General features: G+C 38.9%; 1 protein-coding gene across 1 annotated transcript in view; it reads left to right on the top strand.

Moving 5' to 3' along the window:
- The window catches only part of Abcd3 (ATP binding cassette subfamily D member 3), a 54,768-nt gene extending 29,624 nt beyond the window's left edge, over positions 1–25,144 (top strand). Inside the window, exons 6-23 of the mRNA XM_028752193.1 lie at positions 1,222–1,319; positions 1,656–1,779; positions 3,423–3,479; positions 5,624–5,766; positions 7,975–8,044; positions 9,139–9,208; positions 9,295–9,392; positions 9,488–9,579; positions 10,932–11,023; positions 11,106–11,178; positions 12,496–12,559; positions 14,706–14,783; positions 14,881–14,946; positions 15,042–15,131; positions 15,569–15,688; positions 19,116–19,220; positions 22,476–22,532; positions 23,794–25,144. Of these exons, the coding sequence (XP_028608026.1) occupies positions 1,222–1,319; positions 1,656–1,779; positions 3,423–3,479; positions 5,624–5,766; positions 7,975–8,044; positions 9,139–9,208; positions 9,295–9,392; positions 9,488–9,579; positions 10,932–11,023; positions 11,106–11,178; positions 12,496–12,559; positions 14,706–14,783; positions 14,881–14,946; positions 15,042–15,131; positions 15,569–15,688; positions 19,116–19,220; positions 22,476–22,532; positions 23,794–23,871 (1,575 nt within the window). The 3' untranslated portion in view covers positions 23,872–25,144. The remainder of the gene's footprint in view (positions 1–1,221; positions 1,320–1,655; positions 1,780–3,422; positions 3,480–5,623; positions 5,767–7,974; positions 8,045–9,138; positions 9,209–9,294; positions 9,393–9,487; positions 9,580–10,931; positions 11,024–11,105; positions 11,179–12,495; positions 12,560–14,705; positions 14,784–14,880; positions 14,947–15,041; positions 15,132–15,568; positions 15,689–19,115; positions 19,221–22,475; positions 22,533–23,793) is intronic.
- The last annotated feature ends 1,457 nt before the right edge of the window (positions 25,145–26,601 follow it).

Raw genomic sequence — 26,601 nt, 5'->3', positions numbered from 1 at the left:
ACTCTTCCTTGAGAGTGCTTTACACTTCATTAAATCTTCAATTTGTACTAGATTCGTGGTACTAAATTCTAATTTTGTGTTAAATTTTATAGTTTAGCTTCTAATTTTTTCAATGTAAACATACTTAATAGAATACTTTAAAATTTTGTTTGGCTTGGTTTTATGTGTGGATTATGTGTGTGTAACATACACATGTATGTTGTTTTTCTTTCTCTGTTTCTGGCTTTTTCCCCCTCTCTGCTTTCCTCTCGTCCCTTCCCTCCCTTCTTTTCTCTCTCCTTTTCCTTTCCACTCTCTCCTGACCAGGTTTCTCCAGTGTTTAACCACATTCTGTTAAATGGCGATAGCGCCTCTCCCACTTGGGACAACTGAAACCGTTTCCAGATTGTGAAATTGGAAGTAAGATGGGCAGGTCCTCTAGGAACTATTGATAGAAAACATAAACAGTTGTAACTTGAACCACTGTTAAACTAGAGTGTATTCTCTGAATTAATTTAGAAATTACTATAGAATAAAACCCAAGTGGTTTTCTTACCTTGGTCTTTATTTTTATTTTCATGGCCCTATATGACTTTTAATGTCCAGATTTGGAAGGAGAAAAGAGAAGTTTCCTTGAGATATCTAATTAATTCACTTTAATAAAGCTCGAGGATGGGCATACATAATTTTTAGACCTTTCAAATGAAAAATTAATATAAAAGTGACAGGAATCAAAGGTTGGAAACACTATATAAGAACATTTTTAGTAAAGTAGTTTAAACAAAACTGGAAGGATTGATTTAATTGAGAGGTAGACTAGTAAAGTGGTTCTAGAATAATCTGGAAAGTAGCATATAAACTCACACTTGAAAACAAAAGGACATGGATTGTGACTGGAAGCCACTGTCCAGGCTGTAGTGTTGATAGGAGAGGAGAAGGTAGAATGCTAGTGTGTGTACCTGTGCAGCCTCTGTCGGGTAGAAATCGGAGGTTTGCATTGATTACCCAATAATATATTAAAACTAAGCTCCAAGTAAGGGCCAAATAGTAAGGGTAATTAAGTACATGTGGCCTAGCTTGTTATTTTTGCAGTTATAAAACCTAAATAAAATAGAACTGATTTGCAGTATGGCCTGAGTTATGAAAATCAGAACCTGTAGATTCAGAAACTGATAGAGAAATAAATTAAAATTTAGTAGGTAGAAGTTGAAACCAAACCAACAATCCTCTTGTTTGTTTTAGATCTCTCTGGTGAATAACTTCCTGAAGTACGGGCTGAATGAGCTCAAGCTGTGCTTCCGAGTGCGGCTCACTAGACACCTCTATGAGGAGTACCTCCAGTAAGTGAGACTGAGTCTTAAATCACAAGGGTTTATAGTGGGCAGCAGTGTCTATGATATTAGGTGTTTTCTTGTTTATTGGATTGCTTTTCAAGAAAATGGCTCTTACATCAGGAGTACATTGGGAGTGACCTGCCAGTGGTGGGCCCTAGTCTTAGCACTTCCAATAGCCACCAAGTCTCCCTTCTTGGGACTCACTTCCCCAAAGCTGACTTAAGTTAGGACAGTCCTTAGAACCTCTGCACTGGTCTGCTTGTGATATGCTGTGGGCAGTACATGAATATGCACGTTCTCTGTTCTCACTTGTTTGAAATCACCTTCTAATTGCTGTTTCAGAGCTTTCACCTATTATAAAATGGGCAACCTGGATAACAGAATAGCAAATCCAGACCAGCTGCTTACACAGGATGTAGAAAAATTTTGTAACAGTGTAGTTGATCTGTATTCAAATCTTAGTAAGGTAAGTTTACCTACTTAAAAAAAAAGTTATATTGTTGAATTTTGAATCTGAGCAAATTTATATACAATTGGTTGGGTGGAAGGTAATAGTATGTAAAGAATGTTTTTAAAAGAAAATTAGGACAGCTAAAATCATTTTAATTATATAATTAATTTAAAATCTTATTTTTGTCAGGTGTTTGGCTTAGAATTGAAATTAGTATCTTACAAAAGCTTTATAAGCGTTATGTGGCCTGATTTCAGACGAGTGTTCTTGTCTGTTTACTTCTAGCACTTCTTGCAGGTTGACTTTTTAATTTATATTTCAAATTACACGTCCATAAATGAGACAAGGAACTTCCTGTTTCTCTTTTTCAATATCATCCTATGTGAAGAAAGTAACTGTGTGTAAAAATCTGTACATGTGTGTACATGTGTGCATAAGTGTGTGTGAGTGAGTATGTGAGTGAGTGAGTGAGTGTGTGTGTACTTGTGCATGCGTTTTGAATGTGTTTACATGTGCAGCTTTGGATTTCAGTTCTTGCGTTCTCCCTGGATTTGAGATAGTGTCTCTCTTCCTGTTCATTGCTGTGTCTGAGCTAATGGCTCACAAGCTTCTGGTGGGTTTATGGTCTCAGTTTCTCATCTCCTGAGAGGAACATGGTGAGATTACAGATGCTTGTTCTTGGTGTTCAGGACTTATGTGAGTTTTGAAGATCAGGACTTAGGTGGTCAGGTGTTTGTGGCAAATACCTTACCCACTGAGTCATTTCTCTAGGGCCTCTCTCTTCAGGTTTATTAATAGAACTATGAAGCTAATTTTGAGAGAAGCTGTTACATAGCCTTCCCTCTTGGCACTTGAACAAATGTGTAGCTCATAAAGTATCATTCCTGCAATAGAGAAACATTCTGAAATTAATTATAATCTTTCTATGCACTGTAGTGCAGTCTCTGTTTTAAACATCAATTTAATTCCTGACTTAAATTATAAATATTATTTTTGCCCAGTAACCTTTATATATATATTTGAATTGAAATTTTATTTATTTGTTTGCTTGCTTGGTTGTTTTTTTTTTTTTTCCTCTGTTTTGACCTTGGCTGTCTGAGGACTGACTGTATAGACCAGGCTGGCCTCAAACTCAGAGATCAGCTTGCCTCTGCCTCCTGAATGCTGCGATTAAAGGTGTGTGTCATCACCACCTGGCAGAATTTTAAAGTGTTTTGTTTCTTAATAATATGCAGGAGAAATGGAAATGTACATCTTGGTATGAGCCAATTCATAAAGTAAGACATTTGTATTAGTACTTATGTATTTGACTTCAAATAAATAAACACAATTTGGGTTCCTTGAAAAAGATTAAAATACATCCTGCTTTTGAAACATGGTTGAATTTGTTCTCAGTGAATAGCAGTACTTAAATGTATAGAAACTTGAGTATTTTATCATCAAATATATCTCCATGTCAAGTTTCTTAAGAACTTTATTTATTTTTGTATATTCATTGGTCTAAGCACTGTTACAGTCTAATTATTATATATAGTGAGAGTACATATTATGTATTAAATATTGAATTGCATTTTATATTTAACATCTTGTATTAGTTGTCAGTCTGGGCAAACTAGTTCTTAGATCTAATTCTGTATATTCTAATGTTTATCTTACAGCCATTTTTAGACATAGTTTTGTATATTTTCAAGTTAACAAGTGCAATTGGAGCTCAGGTGAGTCCAATTTTATTCTTGTGTGTGTGTTTGCATGTATGCATGTGTGTACACACACAGACACACACACGCTTGTGCATGTGTGGATGTTATAGGACAACTTGTAGGAGTTTTATGTTCTTTCACCATGTAGGGTCCTAGGGATTAAACTCAAACTTGGCAAAAAATGTCTTTACCCACTGAGCCGTCTTGTTACTCCTGTTCGACATTTTAAAATCTACAATATTGTGTTTTGATCAGTGTGAAGATCTAAGAATTTTTTTTAACTTTGGAAACATCTTCATATTATATCTAATATGATCTGATTATAAAATAACACTATACTGGAGGCTCTAAAATAAATTCCTAATTTGACTTTTTAAATTAGATACATCAATTTTTTTCTAGCAATAATAACCATAAGTATTTAAGCACGCATTGCATACATTGAACACACATGCACTTATTATTGTAAAGTAATGTTAATGAGAGGTTTGGTAGCAACTAATTTTAATAAAAAATTAGGATAGTATCAGCAGTATACTCAGAATGAAATAATAGTTTCAGAAGTATTTTATAATGATAAATTGTTGGCTAGCCCATGAGCCTTATTTTCTTTTCTCTGATATGTGTGGGGACAAGTCTTTTAAGTATTTTTTTAAAAAAAGATTTATTTATTTTATGTATGTGAGTACACTGTAGTTGTCTTCAGACACACCAGAAGAGGGCATCAGATCACATTACAGATGGTTGTGAGCCACCATGTGGTTGCTGGGAATTGAACTCAGGACCTCTGGAAGAGCAGTTAGAGCTCTCCAGCCCCAGAGCTCTTTTTTTTTTTTTTTAAAGTTTTATTGACATCTAACTTGAATAATTTTAATGTTATTTGTATTTATAGCAAACCATGTAACAGTGTGTTGGTCTTATGTACCTCTCTGTGTGTGTGTGTGTCTTTATTTTATTTTGTGGTTGATTAATAATCTACCTAGGTGTTTTTTTTTTTTTTTTGCTTTCCTTTTGGTTGAATTTCCTGTTTTTCTCTTTACTACCCTGTGACCAGATGTAATTATTCTGTAACTGACTGCACCGTAAGAGAGGGAACAGACCTAGTGTTTCTAGACTTTATACTGTAATTTATATTTCTGGTATTTTTCATATTTATATGTATAATTCTGCATTGACATTTTAAAAATACAGTTAGCACCTCCAGCTTATTTTCTATAGTTACTGAAATCTGTTGAATCAGTCTAATATAATCTTGAAAAATATTGGCACATATTTTCATATACATTGTACGAGCCACAAAAGATGAGTCAGTTCCTGCAGAAGGTAGATTTCACTATGTTTAAAGAAGTAGTTATTCTGGCAGTTATAATGAAGCATGGAATGTCCACTAGTGGATGTTTCAAGGAAGTATTTCGTGCCTGGAAGAATTAAAGCTGACTGTGCACTGTTTTGAGGAGAGTCTTAAATGCCCATTAGGATATTAAACTTGTCAGATGTAAGAACAGCCCCATTGAATGACATGTTCAGGAAAACAATTTTGATTGGGGCAGAATATGAGAGGTATGTAGAAATTTGTTTTGGGGACTTGTTGAGGCTTCTTAAGATGCTCAGTGGCTCTGGGGTCATTTACAGAGTTATACCGTATAGAAGACAGAAGCATGGTTTACAGCAGGGAAGGGTTGATAGCTTGTTTAAGGATTGCCCTTGAGACACCTCTAGATGTTGGGGGTGAGGATGCATGGTACATACTTAGCAGGGATATCTTGTCTCCAAAAATGATGGGACAGGAAGTGTAAGTTTAGGATGAGACGAGCTAAGGAAGGAACGTAGAGGACTGCTAACATTCAGATAGAGTATAAAATAGCTCTGAGAATTGTTGTGGGCTCTTGAGAGAACGGTAAGTTGAGTTCTAGCAGAAGAACATTAGGTAACAGAAGGTAAGTCCAGGAGAGGCTTTAGGTGGCTCGTTGTTGGGGACAGAGGTATAGGAGTTGGGGATGACAGTAGAAGTGTAGAGATTAGCATGTGATTTTCCAGGAAGAAAGAAAAAGAGGAATAAGAAAAGGCTCTGCTTCTTTGGGTTCAGTTACTTACAGACCTACATGTGGATTTTATTACCTATCCCTGAGTGGTACAGCATTCTCCTTTGTTATCCACAGGGCCCAGCAAGCATGATGGCTTACTTGCTTGTTTCTGGACTATTCCTAACTCGGCTTAGAAGACCCATTGGTAAGATGACAATTATGGAGCAGAAGTATGAAGGAGAATATAGATACGTTAATTCACGGCTTATCACTAATAGGTAAGGAGAAACATTTGATAACAGTAATGAAATTCTATTTTTGTAGATATTGACGTCATTTATATTGACTTAAAAGTCTGATAATATAGGTACTAAATAGTGTGGATTTTTACTTGTTTTGAAAATAGGCGTTATGAAGAATATTACTTTTGTAAAGTAGACATCTTGCATGTTTCAAAGTACTCTAATAGCTGTGTAGTTTCCTTGATTTACCTCTTCATGTTTTTTATTGACTGATTTTCTGTGAATTTCATTTTTAAATTTAGTCATGATAGTATTTAAATATTTGTACTTACTCAACGAAACTTCTGCCTTAATTTATCTACAGACATTTTTAAAGTTGTGACTGTTTTGCAGTGTTCAGGATAGGTTTTTTTTTTGGGGGGGAGGGGAGGAAGAGTGCTGGGCATTGAGCCTCAGGATCTCTTCAGTGCAGGCCAGAACTGTATTCTGGACAGTTCTGAGATCTAAAATAGGGAGAAAAAATGTAGCCATTGAAGCCATCCATTTTAGTTTCTATTTCTACCTATTAATTATAAACTGTGTGATCTTAGTGAGTTATTCGTAGCTTCTTTTCTTGTAGATGGATAATGAGCTGTTATGGTGATTAACTCTGTATGCGTCTGGCTCAGGTTTTCATCAGGAGCTAAGGAGCTCTGTAATTTTCTTGTACCTATCTGCCAACTTTAAATCAAGATTGAGGGTCCTAGTACTTAATGTAATACTGTGTAGGCTGCTCTGTAGGAAGCCACAGAATTACTTAGGGGATTACTCTTTCAATAGTTTCCTCTTCCCTTTCTTATATTGATTTTATATGTAGAGTTTCATGTTCTAGGGGGCAGGGGGATAGTGGGTATAATTAGGGTACCCATGTGGAGGTCTCAGTTCTTTCCTGCCACCTTGTGGGGTTCTGGGATGGAATTGGGTTGGTCAGGCCTGCATTGCAGTGCTGCACAGCCCTCTCACAAGTGCCTACATTTTTTTTTTTTTTGATACAGGGTTTCTCTGTGTAGCCCTGGCTGTCCTAGAACTCACTCTGTAGACCACGCTAGCCTCGAACTCTCGAACTCAGAAATCCGCCTACCTCTGCCTCCCAAGTGCTGGGATTAAAGGCGTGCGCCACTACTGCCCGGCACGCCCACACATTCTTAACGTGTCTAGGCTGTGGTGCTTAGGCTTCTATGTAAATACTTATTTTCTGATCCTATAAGAAGTACGTGTGGAGGCTAGAAAGATGGCCCTGCAGTTCAGAGCATTTATGACTTGCAAAACATCTGGATTCAATTCCTAGTAACCACATGATGGCTCATGACCAACTGTAACTCTGTAAGTACTTTGCTTGGGCAGTTTTCATCATGCTTACAGGACAGAGAGACTATAAACTTAGGTTAGACAGGAGCGATAATTTAGCTTCTGAACTATGCTTGTTATGTGACTGTAACGAATTTACCTAAATGGCATTTGAGTTTCCTTCATCTGTATGGTACTGTTTCCCGCTAAGGATCTTTGTGGCCCTGTGGGCCCATTCGTGCTCTTGGGGGAAATTGTTATAAGGACAACTGTGGTGCTGGAAATAGAACAGCTTTGGTGCATTTAGACCTCCTGGTGGATCTGCGGCACTGTCAAAGGCTGTGCAGCAAAGCATCACTACTTGCGTTTCTCTGTTATTTTCCCCTCTTTATCTGGTTTAGGTCTGTATTTCAACTCATGGTCCATAATGTCTGTCCTAGCCTAATCTTCTCTATAATAAGGTGTCTTCTGCCTCTTCTGCCTTATTTACAGTTTGTGAGCATATGCTCACTCATCTTTAACGGCCAGGTTTTATATAGATAGGTTGTAGTCCAGTTTGTGATCCAGTCAGCTGTGTGCTCCTGGGCTCCTATAAGCTTAGCGAGGAACTGGATCTCAATTACACTCCCTGGCTTGGCCTGTGCCAGATATTCTCTTAGTGACACGATGTCCATTTGTTATTATCTTTGTATTTTTATTATTGAGGACAGATTTGTGGAGTTAGTTCTTTCCTTCCACTGTAACGTCGGCTTAGGAGAGTGGGCTCAGGTTGGCAAGCTTGCATTTTACCCCTTGGCCATCACATTGGTCCAAGATGCCCACTCACATACAGAAGTTCACTCATTGAACATTGCATTTCAGTTACATGTCAGGGGGAGACAACATTGACATTAATTGCTAAATTATTTCCTTTAATAGTGAAGAAATTGCCTTTTACAATGGGAATAAACGAGAAAAGCAGACAATCCACTCAGTCTTCCGAAAACTGGTAAGATAAACACTTGACAGCCACATGGTTTTTTCTATGCCTTTACATATGTATGAATAAATGTTAAAGGTATCTTTTAAATAACGAGTCTTTATACTGTGTTTTAAACTAAAAATGAGTTTAAATAACTATTGCATCAACATTAAATTCTCCACTTATAAAATATAGATTGATTTACTAAATAATCTTGTTCATGTTTGCAGTGTTTGCTATAGAACTCTCACTGGATGATTAGCTTAACGGTTCTTACAGATCAGTGGAGACCTTTGTAGAGTAAGGTTAGCAAGCTTTTTCTAGGAAGGATGGGATCATGTGTACATATTTATATTTTAAGTTTCTTGACCATGTAGTTTCTCTTGGACATATAATACATGCTTGTGGCTTTGCTAACCTTGATTTGCAACGGAAGTGGCATGCTGTGGTCAGAGTCGTTGACCTTTGATTTGGAATATAAATATTTTCTAGAAGCTGTTTTTCTGTATTTTGAGTTCAGATAGTTATACGCATTCAGAAGATACTCAGTGACAGGTAGGCGGCTCCAGTGCTAACGAGAGCTAGGTGGGCATGATGGGCGAGGCCTTGTCTCCAGGGAGCTAGGATGTAGTGGGAATTTGTGATATTGAATACATGTTTTAAGAAGACTAAAAGTTGTCTTAGGCTATTTCAGAAAGGATATTTTTGCCATCTAACATGGCTAGAGTTTTTAGAGTTTCAAAGCACTTTTTCAGCCTGTGGATTTTCAGCCATACACTCACAACTTAGTACAACTTTACCTTCTCTGACAAGTGTATTTGAAATGGCTTCTCATCCTTTCTTTTTGCTTTGGTGTTGATGACTGTGTGTATATAGGTGTCTGGCAGTATTGGAAACAGTGTTATACTGCTATGTGTAATGGAAACAACGTGAAGTAGACAGTGCTTGTTGTGGCGTGTTTGGCATCTGAGCACTGTTCGGCATTGTGCTCGTTGTGTGGTGTATAATAGTCAGGAACCATAGCTAGTCAGTATATGTTTGTAAATTAATACGCTTTTTCCCTACAGAAAATTAGTTTTTTATTTGTCAAGAAAAAAATCCTTTGTTTTGTTTCCTGTCAGGTGGAACACCTACATAATTTCATTTTCTTCCGGTTTTCTATGGGTTTCATTGATAGCATCATTGCCAAATGTAAGTATGTTTTAGAAGATATGGTGCAACATGATCTGTGGGAAAAGTAAAATAACAGTACCTAACTCTTAACTACTTTGTTCCAGATATTGCCACTGTAGTCGGGTACCTGGTTGTCAGTCGCCCGTTCCTAGATCTGGCGCATCCTCGCCATCTTCACAGTACACACTCAGAGCTGTTGGAGGTAATGCACTTACACTAATGAAGTGAAAACTCAGAATTATGGCTTCGTTTTCTTTTAGGAATGTGAGCAAAATCTAATACTCATTTGTCTTTAAGGATTACTACCAAAGTGGAAGAATGCTTTTGAGAATGTCTCAAGCTTTGGGTCGTATAGTTTTGGCTGGGCGTGAAATGACTAGATTGGCTGGGTAAGAATTGTACTCTTATGCAATCGCATAGAATAATTTTTACACATATATTGTTCTTATGAGCTGGTACCCAGTTGAGATTAAAATTATGGGAGGTTCTGTCCCTTCCTACTCTAGGAAGCTGGTTTTGATAGACAATTAAGGAAGACTTCTCTCAATGAACTTCTCATGCTTCCTGAAGGCAGCTGTGTGAATACTGTCACATTTGTTTGTTGTCTTTCATGGACACTGGCCTTAGATACATTGGGGAAATGATTCTTGGTAGTGGTTAAGAACACCGACTGTTCTTCCAGAGGTCCTGAGTTCAATTCCCAGCAACCATCTGTCATGGGATCTGATGCCCTCTTCTGGTGTGTCTGAAGACAGCAACAGTGAACTCACATACATACATTAAATAAATAAATAAATAAATAAATAAATAAATAAATCTTTAAAAAAAATAAAATAAAAATAAAAAAAACAGAAAACAAAAAACAAAACAGAAGTTTAAGTTAGTGAGTAGAAGTTTTATATTTGAATATTTTTGTTTTCAACTACAGATTTTTACCCCCTAAAGATTTATACTGGCAACTGGGTTCTTTTTTTCTCTTTCTCCTACCCCCAAAAACCATTTTATTAAGGAGTGATTGGTATGTTAAAAGCATCATTCTAGTGCATATAAAATTCATAACTATTGGGACAAGTGTGTTTCTGTGACACTGTCAACACCAAGTATCAATAAACCGATCATCTCCCAAGGCTCCTCTGGGAGATTTCTGCTTGTTATTTATAATGAACAAGCAAACAAATAAATATCCCGTTTGCTTCTCTAACAAGAAACCTCCTCTTTGGCCTTCATGTCCTTCTTATACTCCTCAACTTCTCATCCCTGGACTGGTTTCTGTTGTCCAGTGATTTTCATCAAATATTACAAATTCTTTATCATTTCTTCTCTTCAAAATATGAAAGCAGAGATGTCCTCAGCTTCCCCTTTTGTGGAGAAGCAGTGCATCTTTCTCTCTGATAGAAAGGCCAGTCTTGTATGTGGCAGTAGGTCACTCCAGCAGATCAGAACCCAGCCTTCCTGCGTCTGCAGCATGCACTAGCAGGAATACGTGTTAGTGACCAAGGGGAACGCTTGTCTTGCCTCTGAATGGGGTGTTGTTGAGACAAGGATCCTGTGGAACCTCTTTCTCATTTCCTGTCTCTTCTCTTTGACTGAAGCAAAGTAGGACATGTGTGTTATTAATATTTTATGCTGATGAGACTTCCTTTAGGTTATGTCTCAAGCTAAGTTACAATGTTAGACATTTCAGTTTATATACAAGATGTAATAGCCTAGACTTTTGATTATGTTTTCTATTAAATTTTAGTTTTACGGCTCGGATTACAGAATTAATGCAAGTACTAAAGGATTTAAATCATGGCAAATATGAACGTACAATGGTGTCACAACAGGAGAAAGGTAAATATAAATATCATAGTTTGCTGTCATGATTTTAAATTTTTCCTAATATATAGTATCTTAATAATTATTTTCTATTAAGGTATTGAAGGAACACAAGCCAGTCCCTTGATACCTGGTGCTGGAGAAATCATCAATGCAGACAACATTATAAAGTACGTACTAGAAAAAGGCTGTACTGTACTCTACACGTTTGTTACGCTTCGCAGTGCCTTTCTCTTCAGCTTGTAGTTACATGTGTGATTTAAAGTTGACCTTTAAAAAATTTTAAATAGCTTTGGTATATCATTGACTTGAAAGTTTTGAGTAAGGCATATGTATACATTTATATATGTATAGTTTGATGTTTTGATATTACCTACATACTGTAAAATAACATTCCTATTTTGGCTAATTATTTTATCTTTTATTTCTACACCTGAATGTGTGTAGTGTATGTCTGTTATTTCCTGTGTGTAGAGCATATTTAACTGTTGCTCCTGTGCTGCTGGTTAGACCTAGAACTCACTCATCTTGACCTTGACGATCCTCAGATGACACCACCTTCATTTCCCTTTCCCTCAGCCCCTAGCAGCTACTACCACATTCTACATAGAAGCTATATATGAACTGTGTTGCTTTTTCTCTCTCACCTTTCTTAACATAATGCTCTCTATCATTAAAAAGATAACCAATTCAATTCTTTTAAAAACATGTTCGTTGTGTGAGGAGTTTAAATCAAAATTTTACTTATGGGCTTGCATGTGTTCCTGCTTATATGTACGTGTGTGCAGGCGCCATGTGTGTGCAGATGCGTGTGGAGGCAGAGGAGGGCATTGACTCATCTGCAGCTGGAGTTACAAATGGTTTTAGCCTCCTAATACGGCTGCTGGGAACCAAATGTGGGCCCTCTGCACGAGCACTGAGTGCTCCTACCCACAGAGCCAACTCTTCAGCACTCCTCTGAGTGTGTACTTACACATGTGATATATTCTTTACTGTTTATCACTTGAAAGACACTAAGGGAGTTTCCCCAGTTGGTTTGGCAGTGAGGGAAGGAGGGCAGGTACCACTCGGTGGCAATTACTTTATTCCCTTCAGATATGCACTGGAATTAGGAGTACCTGTCTGAAGCAGGAAACTTAGAGCAGTTAAGTGAGGAACTTCCATATTGCTTTCCTCTCATTGCTGTTTAGTTGCATTCTTACCAACAGTGGCTAAGGACTCCTTTCCTCTGCATCTTGCCAGCATGTGCCTTTGTCTTTATGGCTGCCATCTTTAATAGGGTGACGCTCAGTGTAGTTTTCATTTGCTTTTCTATGGTGCTTAGAGATCTTGAGGACCTTTTCAGTTACACTTTGTCCCCTGCATGTACTCTTTTACGAAGTGTCTGAGTGGTCTTTTGCTGGGTTGGGTTACTTCTATTTGGAGTATTGGATTGTTTAAGTTCCTTACATGTTTAATTTCACTCTTTTTATTAATGTTCTTTTTAGGTTTGATCATGTTCCTTTAGCAACACCAAATGGAGATATCTTGATCCAAGACCTTAGTTTTGAAGTAAGTTTTAAAATGTTCATGAGTTTAAATCATCTTCAAAATATGAATTGAAAATTTGAATATTTAAATTAACTATAAAAATCCATACAATCACATTTGAAACTATCTCTTTGAACTATCTAGAAATTTCGTTTTTCTTAAAATGGACTCGCTTTAAAATCTCAGTGATTACTTCTACATCAAGTTTGTTTTGCTGGCTGTATGGCTCAGCAGTTAGGAGAAGTCACAGAGGAACCAGCTTTTGTTCCCAGCATCCACATGGTGGCTAACTGTCTTATAACTCCAATTCTCAGAAATCTGATATCCTCTTCTGGTCTCTGCAGGCTCCTACACACATATGGTACACATAAGCTTATACAAGCATGCACACACAAATGAAAAAACTAATCTTAATTTTTTTGCAAATAAAGTCCATGATAAGATGCATCTAATTAGAATATCCATGAATGTTGGACATTTAAATATGCAAATAGAACTTTAATCTCATTAAATAAAAAGTTTAAATCAAAGTCTGTTTTGGTTGTACAGCATGATTTGTATCCATATAAACAATACAAAGTCAGTCTCTCTCACCCTCTTTCTCTTTCCATTTTGTTTATGTATTTTGTGTGTTGTGTTTTGGGGGTGAAGCATGTGCCATATTGAGTATGTCAGAGTCAGAACACAATTTGAGTGAATTGTTCCCATTTGTCTACTGTGTGGGCTCCAGGGGTTAAACTCAGGTCATCAGGCTTGGCAGGGAGCGTCTTTACCCACTGACCCATATCACTAGCCCCTGAAAAATTAGCAGCACCTAGTGTAGCCATTCCAAGTAGGACATCAGCCAAATAAACAATGATACTGAATCAGTATGTTTTCCTAATTAAACTGGTGGCATGATAGGCCATAGTAAAATGAAGTGGCAGTCCATGGCTGTTTTTTGTGTGATTTGTATCTTGAATTTTGAGGATTACTATTTAGGTTATTTGTGGCCACTGGTACACTTCTAAAAATCAGGATTTCTTTCTTTTGAAAGAAATCAGAAGGTAGACTTGGCCATCAGAAAGCAAGAGTCCTGCTTGCTTGTCTGTTATGTTATATTATAGCTAAACAAATGGCCTTTTTGCAGGGTAAGATTTCATCTGCTTAGGCTGTCTCTGCCTTTGGCTACTTTGAATACAGCCTGTATTTATTATCAGAGTAGGAGCATCGGTTGGCTTGGCGTGCTTTGGCTTGTGCTGCTTTTTAGGATTTGCTGACACTACCTCCTCTTCTCCCTACCTCGAGTGTCTCTGAGCCCAGGAACTACTGCTGCTTTTCTTGCTGTCTTCTCCAGCAGAGCCAGTCTGTCTGCCCGTTCCTGTCTTGGTGTCCTTGAGCCTGCTTGCTGCAGTGGTTTCCTCATGATAAGCTTCTTACATGAAGTTTTCCCAGTTGTCACTTTCAGTGACGTGTACTTTGACCTCCGATGCATCTGTGCCCGTTCCTGTTTCCTTATCCTACTCTGAGTTTTCTCCATGGTACTTAGTCTGTAGTATACAATTTAATTTATTTTGTTATTGTACATATTTTTGCTGACACAAGCTATACACAGTGTCATTTAAAATATTAGAATAAAAGATGATGTACATATCATTGGGGAATGTTTAGGTAAACATAAGGTGTAGTCATACTATTCATATAGTATAGTGTGTAGTACATACTAAGTATGTACTACAGGCATTAAAAGAATGGGCAAGAGGGACCCAAATACAGTGACCTGGAAGAATATTTGTGACGTATTGTTAAGTAAATATAGACCTCTAAGTAAAAGAATCTGCTCTACTGTTCAGGTAATAATATATTAATAAACCTGAGTATATACAATTATTATTTTCAAGAATCCTCAGATTTTTTAAGCTTTCAAATTTTGTATCTGATTAAGACTATATTAAACAGTCTAATGGTCTTTAGGTGAAAAAAGAAAGTCAGTAAAAATTGAAAATTATCAGAAGTGGAGGGCTCTCATCATGCACACCATGCTGTGCCCAACACCACGTTTACAAGTCAAGCTAGGATCTGACTTGTAAAGACTTGTAGAGAGTTAGCAAAGACCTCTTTCAGTCTAAGGAAGTATCACACGTAATAGTATTTAATTTAGTTAATTCAAAGAATAATTGTCTTTCAGGTTCGATCTGGGGCCAACGTTCTCATTTGTGGTCCAAATGGCTGTGGAAAGAGTTCCCTCTTCCGTGTTCTTGGTGAAGTATGTACAAGCTGACTTCCAAAGCTTGCTGTCTTATTTGTAATACTGTTAGGTTATGAATTTCAGAGTTACTGATGTTCTCCCTGTGCTTTTATAGTTATGGCCTCTTTTTGGAGGACGTCTTACTAAACCCGAGAGAGGAAAATTATTTTATGTTCCTCAGGTAAGACTTTGTTTGAACTGTTTTGTAACCGTTAAGATCTTTTTGCTTAATATTTTAAACCATGTGTTTAATGACTCTTGCTGTGTCACTGCTAGCGACCCTATATGACCCTGGGAACACTGAGAGACCAAGTAATCTATCCAGATGGAAAAGAAGATCAGAAGAAGAAGGGGATATCTGACCAAGTAAGGGGTGTTTATATCCTATGTGCACCAGGCATGCCCTGCTTCAGATTCGTTTTAAACACTGTATAGTGTGGCCTAATCTGTCAAGTCTTCCAAACCATTGTTAGAACTCTCCACGAGGTGGTAAGAGATAGCTGCTTTGCTTAAGGATTGCTCGTGGCGCATTTTAACCATTGTGACAGTGCTGTATTATCATTGTCTCCGTCCTTTGCTTATATGATAGTGTACTGTCATTAAGCTGCTAGACATTTTGTCAAGGATACTATGGCTAGGGCCTGACAGTTCAGGTCAGCTTTGTCCCATTTCTCTCCAGAAGAGCACCTAACTGTCCAAGTCATTAACTATGAAATTACTGAGCTAGTCTAAAAAACTAAGGTGAACCAGGACAGGACATTAGTGTCTAATACACTTTTCCGGTCTTTCATCTTTTCATAAAGGTACTGAAGGAGTACTTGGACAATGTGCAGTTGGGTCATATCCTTGAGCGAGAAGGAGGCTGGGACAGTGTTCAGGACTGGATGGATGTACTCAGCGGAGGAGAAAAACAAAGAATGGCGGTCAGTATCCTCTGAAACTGGGACCAAATGCTTGCTTAAAGTCACCGGCAGAGTCCAGAATTTGACTAATCCAGACACAGGGCTTTGTCTTGTACTCAGCAAATAGTATAGTGTTAGTTTAAATTATAATAAAAGTGCTAGAAAATGTTTAACTTTATATAAATTTGAAATTTTGAAAATGTGTGCGTAATGCTGTTGTTCTGTGAAAGAGAAAGCGGTAGATGTAGTGTATGAAAGTTAGGGAGGCTGCTTTCAGACAGTGTCCTGTGAGGAGCAAGGGTTACAGCATCTTTCAGGAACTTGTCCCTCAAGATTCCTCGTTGGTCTCATTCAGGTTGTTCTCCCTGAACAGCTGAAGTATTAGAAACACCAGTTCTTCATCCTGTGCCTTGTCCTTGCTCCTCCCTGCACTGTCACTTGTAACTCTGATTCTTCAGTCACTAACCTACTCCCAGAGTTACTTAGAATCTTAAAACTTTCCTGGGATAAAGAAGAATTGGAAACACTTTAAATTTTGTAATAACAAAGTTATCTTGAAAAAAGACAGCATTGACTCTCCTATATGCTGTCCTCTCCTTATTTGTTATTCTCTAAGCTCTCACAGGACAGCCCAGCTCCAAGCTGTAAATGCTTCCACTGTCCTTCCAAACAACAACATGGTCAGGTCCATTGGAGTAATATCCTACTACTGTCTGGCGCCAGTTTCAGTGATTAATACCATGACCAAAACCAATGTGAAGGAGAAAGTCTGTTTTAGCTTGTATGTTACAGTTCATCATCTAGTGAAGTCAGGGCAGGAACTCCAGGTAAGACCTGAAGTGGAAACCATAAAGAAATGCTGCTGACTGCCTCGCGTCCAGGGTCACATTCAGTTTCCCTTTTTATTCAGCACAGGCCTGTCCGCTCAGAGTGGTACTGCCCTGGTGAGCTGGGCCTTCCTACATCAATTAGTAACCAAGAAAACATGCTAGAGAGATGGCTTAGTATTAAAGAGCGCTGTTTGCTCTTCCAGAGTTCCTGGGTGTGATGCCTAGTACCCACACGGCAGCTCAGTCATGGGTGACTACAGAGGTCTACATTAGATGTCTTGTGGATTTACTTTTTGAGACAGGGTCTGTCATTGAATCTGGAGTTTATCAGTTGGTGAGGCTGGCTGGCCAGCAAGCCCACAAGATCCCTTTTTTCTGTCTTCCAGCACTGGATTATTGTCGGTGCCACCATACCCAGCTTTGCTTTTATATGAGTGTTGGGTGTTTGGACTCAGGTCTTTGTGCTTGCACAACAGGCTCTTTATCTGCTGCTGAGCCATCTTCCCAGCCCCCATCTTCAGTTTCCTACCTTACTACTTTGCTGCTCAGCAGAACTCATTTTATATTTGAATAAGAAGCTATGGTTCAGGTCAGTAACAGCTAATTTTTGAGTGCTTAGTAGATGATAGCAGATTACAAAGGCTAACAAACTATATCTTTAAAACAGTTCTATTAAATTATTATTGTGAATATTCCAGTCACCAAAGAAACTGCACTTTAGTAGTTTGAGGCTTGCCAAGCAGTTAATGTTAGAACTGGTGAAAGATTGCTTATCAACCTCAGCTCAAACAGAATATTGGTTTAAATACTTGCTTTACAACTTCCTTGTTTTGTGGAGTCAAATAGCTGACAGCATAGCGGGGAGATGGAGGCACACATGCATACATGGTGAGAATAGTTTCATGGAGCAGAGAGGCACTTGTGAAATACCATCAATGCACTGTTGTGATAATGTCTGATGCTTCCTCTTCCTCACTTCATGCACATAGGTGTAGACCTCAGAAAAGCAGTTTGTTTTAGTTGTCTACTTGCTATATACTTGAATGGAACAGCTGTGTTAAGTGTCAGGTATATTGTAGTAGTTTCATCATGGTTTCTGCTTTAGTGAATTTTACAGCTTAGGCCACCACACAGAAAGATAAGCTCAAGTTTGCCATATACAGCAACTCCATGAAGGCCCACTTGGATTGAGAGAGTGACTTAAGCAGACACCTGGAAGATGTCTGGACCAGAGTCAGATATTGGGACCTAAGAAAGAATAAGCTTGTTGTGATAGGCATGGTTCAAGCACTCTGGAGTCAGAGGCAGGAGGATTGCTATGGGTTTAGCCTGGGCTAGTCAGAGTGAGAGCCTGTATCAAACAAACAAACAACAGTAAAAAAGAAGAAAAGAGAAAGGAAAGAGAGACATGACAGAGCCTGTAAGGCCCAGGACATCTTACTCCTTCCTAGTGGTTGAGGGGAAGAGACAGTGCTGGCTGGATGCTGAGATCAGAGCATGGTAGGAGGAAGAGGAGGGATAGGACCTTGGAGATGAAAAAGGGGAAGCTGTGGAGAATTTTTTTAAGTCAAGTGGGGTTCTTTGAGTTACATATGTAGTAGATGCTTCCTGGTTACATGGAGAATAGTGAAAAAGCAGAGAGTTGTCATACAGGCAGAAAATAAGTGTTCTCTGAGATGAGGGCATGGCAGAAACGAAAAGTGTGTGTACTCTAAACTCCATTAGACAGAAAACGAGGGTGGATGAGAGGGAGGGTAGGAAAGGGATCAGAAAGATTCAACTCCTAGCTCTGAGAGAGAAGAGTATCTGGGATTTAGTTTCTGAGGATCCCCACATACAGACGCTGAATGGCCAGGTGGGAAAGTACTAGAGAGGACAGAGAAAGCAGTGAGCAGACCCCAGTGCCGTCACTGATCTCGGGGGGGGGGGGGGGCGTGAGAATGTTTCTCAGAAGATAAGTTGGTTAGAGGTAGGAAAATGTTTGTTGGTTTTGCAACGTGAAGATACTTGTTAGGGACAATGACAGAACATTTCCAGAAAATAGAGTACATTTGGAATATAAGTGAGGGAAAATGTCCCACATTCCTGCTAATGAAAGAAATGGAAGCATTATTAGCACTCGTGAGCTCATTTCTAAGATCAGCAGCTTTCAGAAACAGCACACTTCCAGACCAACCAGACAGAGCTGGCAGGTGCGCTAGCATGTGATTGGTTAACACCGACAGATACCTTTACTTAAGCAACAGTCGGGGGAGTCTGTGCATCTGAGCCATCTGGAGTCTGAATTCTAAAGTTTGGCTAAAGCACAAAACTTGTTTGTCTGTTTAACATTCATCCTAAGACTCAGTTCCATCTCACACCAGTATTTGTTTTGTGTTAGCAATACATACTCCTCAAACATATATTTCTCCTTTTATTTAAGATGACAGTAAAAAAATTCATTTTATTTATCTTATTCCTATCTCTGAGGGTGATGCTTTTTAGTTAGGAATAACTTTCATATTTTAGCTCTATAAGACACCAAAAAGCATATTTACTGAAGTAAGTTTATCTTTTTTAATTAGTTTTATCTTTAGGCCAACTTCTATTTATACAGATTATTTCCTTTTGTGCTTTAGATGGCAAGATTGTTTTATCATAAACCCCAGTTTGCCATTTTGGATGAGTGCACAAGTGCGGTTAGTGTGGATGTGGAGGACTACATTTACAGCCACTGTCGAAAGGTAAGCATCACGCATAGGCGCTGTACTGGAGTATCTGTGTGCCTGTCCATGCAAGTGTGCACCAGAAGGAAATCCCAAGCAACAAGATTGCTACCGAAAAGTAGTACCTTGCATTGTCTTTAAATTGGTAACTAATGTATGTAACAGAGTATAAAGAGTTATCAGTGTATTCTAAATACAGCTTTATAGATAGGAACAGAACACAAGGAATTATCCATGCCTTCTAAATGTAACTCTTTTTAGCAATTTCTTAGTCATGATACAGTGTTTCAGTCTGTTCTCTTTTACATTATTACTTACACTCAGTTAATCAAAAAAAAACCCAAAACAAAAAAACCTCTGATCTTTCTTTTGTCCCAGTAACTTTACCTATATATCACTTTTAAATTAAGAAAATCAACAGTAACCATGTAGTACTTAATTTTTTTTCAAATTCTTATTTTATGTGGGTATGTGTGGCATATGTGCCTGTTGTGCCTGGATGTGTTTGCATGTATGGTGGTGTGCATGCATGGGGGCGTGTGGAGGACACGGGCTGATTTGGGGTAGCTGTCATCTCACTCTACTTCATTGATGAGGCAGGGTTTCTTCTGCAGCTGCAGTTTGTTGACTCAGTTGAGCCAGCTGGCTTGTCCTGTGTCTGCATTCTGAACATGAGATTTACAGGCGGTCCACCATGCCCACCAGCTAGATCCACTGTTCATGCTGGGGGCAGATGCTCTGCCCACTGAGTCGTCTCTCCACCCTTCACTTAGTTGTTAATTCCTCCGGTTTATTTTATTTGGATAGTATTATCTAAAACAAGTTTCTTTTAGTTGATAAGTTGGAGGCGGGCTGTGCCCCCATTATGTAAATCCCTGTTTACTAGCCCTGATGTGCTCCTGTGTGAACAAGTGACTTACAGGGGTATTTTAACAGTTTACATTTGGGAAGTTTACAATAAATAAGTCATGTTGTACATACACATGTACAAGTACACACACACACACAACCACGCACATGCACATGCATGCACGCATAATTCCTGCCATTGGGAGGATAGCCATGGATCAGCATTAGCAATACCTGGAAGCTGTTAGAAATGTGGACTCTCCAACTTTTCGAAGTAGAACAGCCTGTTAACAAACTGTCACATGACTCAGGTGTCTGAAAGGATGAGAGTGGTGTGCTGTCCATAGGGTCTCAATGTTTCCCGTGGAGAAGACTGTCGGTTGTATTTCTTTAATGGCTTGTTTGTCTTCTTGAATCCTCTTTAGTAATTTGTGGTTTTCAGTTTTATAGGCGTTCGAGATGTTTGTAGTGTTTTCATGCATAAGACCATGTAGACTGTATTTCACTTGAAGGCTTTTCCTTGACAATTCTATGTTATTGCTTCTTTTGATTTTAAGATGTAACCTTAAAATCTACCTTTTGTAGACCTGTAAAATACATTCCATTCGAGGGAAGAAAAGTTACTTGAGGTTTCCATGAAAATTTAAAATTGTACTGGTTATGAAGAAGCAGAAAGTGAGGGACTGAATCCTTGTTTAGAACCTTTAAAACCTGTTGATTTGAAATATGTGTGCATGCATGGTGCTCACGTAGGTCAGAGGATGGCTGCAGGAGTCAGCTCTCGTCCACCATGTCAGTCCAGGAGTTGGTTCAGTTTCTCAGCCTTGGTGGCAAGCGTCTTTACCCACTACGGCGTCTTGCAAGCCCTAGAGTTTTTTCTAACTACAACACTGTAAATTTACAAATGAAGTAAAGCAACACTTAAGCTCAGTGCAGAAGGTTCGACATTAAAGAGAACAGTGGTGCTTCTCTGCTGAATCTAAGCCATGAGCTTGAGATTTAATTTTGGAAAGGTAGCATCTGGTGTTCAGATCTTACCATTTAAATTTTACTTTTGAATTTTGGCTTAAGTAATTCTAATACACATTATGCCCACCCTAATTAAGGTCTAATCCAATTACAAAATCAGGAATAGGAAAAAATGTCTCACTAGGCTTTTGATAGTTGAAGTGTGTGAAAGTTGCTAATGCGCGTATCTCCTTATGCAGGTCCTAACTATTCACACACTGGCAGCCAAACTTGGGACACAGTTTAAGTGATACTACTTGGTGCCAGCAGAATCCTTTAGTCATAAAAATTTCATGATAGAAATTATCAGAATTTACTTTGGCTAATCTTTTAACATTATTATCAAAACGAAAGTAAGAATAGAGTCTAGAGAGACAACTCAGTGGTTAAGAGCACTGGCTGCTCTACAAGAGGACCTGGGTTCAGTTCACAGCATCCACATGGTATCTCACAACTGCCTTTAATTCCAGTTCCAAAGGTTCTCACACCCTCTTGCAGCCTCCAAGGGCATTGTGTGCAGGTGGTAGATTTACATACATGCAGGCTAAGCAGTCACACACATAAAATAAAAAGAAACTAAAAGATCATGGTGAGGGCTTGCTGATTCTCCCAAACATGAGAGGTGTGTGTTGAGGATCTGCCCTAAGTCAGTGTTTCTCCTCCTCATCTGTATTGACTGGATAACTCCTAGGCAATGGAGTGGACTGTCCTCTTGGGTGGTAGGACTGTGTTTAGCAGCACTTCTGGTGTCTGTCCATTAGATGGCAGTGTTGTTCTCAGCATGCCAAAAAAAAGTCTTCAGTCATTACCAGAATGTCAGAGAGAGAGAGAGAGAGAGAGAGAGAGAGAGAGCGCGAGAGCGAGAGAGCGAGAGCGCGCAAGCGAGCCTTCATTTGAGAACCACTGATCCAGAACAACTACAGTGATGTTTCTGCAAAAATCTAAAAATCTGAAGTGTGTTAGAAATCCTGGATCAATACTGAAACGTTTTTAATGTGTTTTATAGCAAACTTATTAGGTAGCAAAACTTAATCCAAACTTATAAGATTTTTTAAAACTTTTTGTTTCATTTATGTCAGTATTTGTACACATTACATGCAGAATTCTGCCTTAGAATGTTCTAGAAGCAGTGGAATAATAACTCCCAAATCTGAACCCCAAGACACATTCCAAAATGAGGCTTTGCAGTTTGACTTTGCAGATATGCAATGTGAGAATTGCATATTTGGAAGCACTGGCTTCCTGGTTTTAACCTCTTGTTGTTCTTATATTACTATTTCATAATAAATCAAATGTAGGGGATAGATTTTATCATTCTTAACTGTAGCCACTGAATGTGGTATCTAACAGCTTAAAATGTGTGTGTATTTGTGCTTGTCATTACTGATGTAAACATAAACCCTTTCTTTGAATTAGGTTGGCATCACCCTATTTACTGTTTCACACAGAAAATCCCTTTGGAAACACCACGAGGTTTGTATTTCTTCCTTGTATGGAATGATGAATCTTATATAAATATGTAAATTTTGTTGATGGATTTTAGATTTCATGGTCATGTTGCCATGTAGGCATACATTTTAAGGAAAAGGGTGATTGAATTTTACAGTATACAGTGGGGCCTTATTTGGTATTATTGTCAGTTTTGAAAGCTAGAATGCATATAAACAATCTCTAGCTCTATTGAGATTTGAGAGCTATGGGTAAATGAGCTGTGTCATTGTCATTCTGGTTTGACAGAAGAGGAGGAAGTCTTAACAATTAGATGACAGAATGTTAGGCAGCATTTTCAGTAGAGGTCAGGACTTACAAGGGAAAGATAGAGTAATGCCAGCCATGTGTGTCGTGTAGTAAAACAGGGTTGTTAGATAGGCTCGGCCACTTACTGGATACTGGACTGAGGTCTGCAGTGGTACAGGAAGTGCTGGGTGTTCTGGGTAGTGTCCTTAGGGTTAGTGGGGTAATGTCGAGAACAGAATTCTTTTCTTCTCTCCAATTCTCTTATCTTTCCCTTCTCAAACTTTGCTATTCTTTCCCTCCTCTCTCCTTCCTTCTCCTCTCTTTCCCTCTTCTCCCTGCTCCCCCTTTTCCTCCTTCTCTGTGCTGAGTCCAGCCCTAGGCCTTATGTGTGTTTAGTTAAGAACAGCCACCATGTGAGGGAAGGGATCATAAAGCAGCTAAGAAATAGCAATACAGAAAACGGAAGAAAACATCTTTATATATAGACGCTAACTAACTAAAAGCAGAGAGCTTTGTTCTGTGTCTTCAGAAGGCACATGCATAACTCCTTTTCTTCTCCACTGAATCTAAACAAGTCTTTCACGTGGAGAGTGGTAGCTGACCAGTGAAGCAGTCAGTGCTGCACCGGTGAGCCACCTAGACTCTGGCCCTGCTCATCCTATTAGCTTTGAGCTGCAGTTCAGAGCTCTGGAAGCATCCTCTTGTGGGATGCCTGTGCATTGACTAAGAAACTCGCAAGTCTGTTTTAGTTCTCCAAAATTGGGAGCCATACCCGTTCTTTTGTTTTGTTTTGTTTTGTTGTTTTGTTTTGTTTTTTTTTTCGAGACAGGGTTTCTCTGTGTAGTCCTGGCTGTCCTGGAACTCACTCTGTAGACCAGGCTGTCCTGGAACTCAGAAATCCGCCTGCCTCTGCCTCCCAAGTGCTGGGATTAAAGGCGTGCGCCACCACCACCCGGCTGTATGTGTTCTTATTTCTGACTTTCTCTTTCTCCCGCAGTACTACCTGCATATGGATGGTAGAGGCAATTATGAATTCAAAAAGATCACAGAAGATACAGTTGAGTTCGGATCATAGAGACCATCTAGAGAACTTCGCCTGCTTCAAAATGAGTTAATGAACAGAATGCATTTGTAAATGCAACGTGCATTGTAAAATAAAGTTAAGCTTGTTTTTTTTAAAAAAACAAAGCAACAAATTGACTAGATATAGGATAATTGAAACATGTTAAAACATTTACTATTGTATAGGATATTGCTAATTGTGTATATGTTGGTTTAATTATTAATTATGTACTAAGAATGTCCTTATTCTTGTGGTTAAAAAACCTGCCTGAATTAAATTGGGCTTAAATCAGTGTAACCTGATTCATCCTGGGATGTAAACCATTTGAAGTCAGCTAATTTGACTTTTATGGCTCTTTTTCTTTAGTGAAGAACCCTATTTAAAACTGAGGTCATTAGCTGTTCTATTCTAACAAGGTAGTCTTGAGTTTCATTTTCTTGTGCCCCATGGTAGTGGGAACCAAACCAATCACAATGTTTTATTGAAACCTATTCCATCATTACAGGATAGCATTTATTACACAGTGGCGGATTTCTTTAGCTGCTACATTTATTCTCATTCCTCATACATGCCTTGAAGTGCATTGGACTCCAGGAGAGCCATTTGGGTTTTCTTTAGCTAAATAATAAATGTAGCTATCTGTCTCAATCTGTTGGACTGAGTCATTTTGAAGGTTCTCATGGTGTACAACAGTGTGTATGCAATTGTGCTTACAGCCTATGGTTACTACACGTTGTACCAGTCCTACCAGTGTTTGGGATGTTCAGACATAACCCTCCTGTGTGAAGCTCAAAGTCTTAGGAGAATTTTGGATTTTGTGAAGAGATGGACAGGCTCCTCAGAAATGTGGCTGTGTAATGGTGAGGACCACATGACTGTAGAGGCACTCCATGAAGTACTGCACTGAGCGCGCACCACTGCTGCCGTCCCTGACTGTGGTTTCAGTTTGTAAAACTGCTGACCATTACCATGCACATGGGGGAATGACATTTCCTAGGAACCATCTGTCTCCTGGACAGCTGCTTCTGTATCAGCTCTGGCTCCTTGGAACCATTAGTGACTAACTGTGGTTTGCACAAAGGAGGGTTGGGAAATCAGTTTGATCGAGTGGGCTCTGAAAGGGGTGTTTGATGGTCTTGTTTCTTCATAACTCACAATCACTGGCTACCAAGATAACCCTGATGTATTGATTCCATAAATGCATCACATTCAGTTTTACCATGTCTCCTTAGCAAACGTGTATACTTACTTTCTGTTCAGATTAAAAAAAAAATGATAACCTTCACAGCCTGTGCCTGTTCTTTTTTATTCTTGTGCCTGAATGCTGGCATTCTGAAGGGGCTTTTAGCACCCAGATAGTCTTTTTACAATACCTTATTAAGTGAGCTTTAAAATTTTTTGATTTTAGACAGGTTCTTACTGTGTTGCTCTGGCTGGCCTGGAACTCACTGTGTAAAGTAGGCTGGCCTTGAACTCACAGAGATCTACCTACCTTTTCTTCCTGAGTTCTGGGATTAATGTACACTTTTAAATGTGCATTTCTTTCTTAGAAAATCCCCACGAAATAAAAATCCCCACAAATGCTAACAGCTAGCCAGGAGACCCTTAAAGCCAGTGTATCCTGGAAAGGCTTTAAAGCCCAGGGAAACCACAAGTTTTCAGATTTCTAGGCTACTGCAAAGCTGCCGTCCGAAGTGTTCAACCTCTTGACTGCCTCCTGATTATTCTAATAATAAAGTACCTCACCATTTGAAGCAGAGGCAGGTCTTCCAGGAGAATCCCCGTGTATGTAACGTGGTGATGATTTTCTCAGGGCTGACTAGAGAGCGTTGTTTCCAAAACCTGACACTGCTCAACCGTTCTCTGCACGATTCTCACCAACTGCACTGAGAATGCTAGTTTAACCCCAACAAGAACTCGGTAAATGGAAGGCCTTCGTGGACGGCCTTCTGCAGATCACGTTTATGCGGCTCTGTGTCCTACAGTTCTTATATCTAATGAAAAAGTGTGTAAACCCTGTTGCTGAGCATCGCTGGAGTGAGGTGTTGTCTCTCAGTGACTGATGCTTGCTCTGTAACTACGGGGTGAGTACAGCAGCGCCATTTTCCTACATGAGTTTTGGTTCTTTTTTATTTATTTTTATTCTATGTATATTGATATGATTTTGCCTGCACGTATGTCTGTGTGAGGTGGTCAGATCTTGGGGTTACAGATAGTTGTGAACTGCCATGTGGGTGCTGGGAACTGAATCAGGGTCCTCTGGAAGAGCAGTCAGTATTCCTAACTTCTGCGCCATCTCTTCAGCTCAATTTAAAAATTTTTAGGGTTTTTTTAAAAACTATTTTTCCTTTTTTAAAAAAGTATTTATTTTATATATGTAAGTACACTGTAGCTGTCTACAGACACACCAGAAGAGAGCATTGAATCCCATTACAGATGGTTGTGAGCCACTGTGTTGTTCCTGGGAATTGAACTCAGGACCTCTAGAAGAGCAGTCAGTGCTCTTAAGCACTGAGCCATCTCTCTAGTCCTTTAAGCTTAGTTTTTAAAACCCTGAGCTGTGCCTAGTGACTGAGTCCTGTTGTTGGATTTGACATTACTAATTGTGAGAACCTGCTCACAGTGTTTTGACTCTGTATCACTCATTTTTCGTTTATGAAGGATCAAAATGCTTGACCTCTAAAAATATGTCATGTGTGTGTCACATTAGAAAGAATGCTAGTTCCAGAAAATTCTCTCTGA

Source organism: Grammomys surdaster, unplaced genomic scaffold (assembly GCF_004785775.1).
Source record: "Grammomys surdaster isolate TR1022 unplaced genomic scaffold, NIH_TR_1.0 125881, whole genome shotgun sequence".
In the NCBI taxonomy this organism is placed as follows: domain Eukaryota; kingdom Metazoa; phylum Chordata; class Mammalia; order Rodentia; family Muridae; genus Grammomys; species Grammomys surdaster.
Note: the sequence above shows the minus strand (reverse complement) of the source record. Positions and strands in the feature narration are given on the sequence as shown.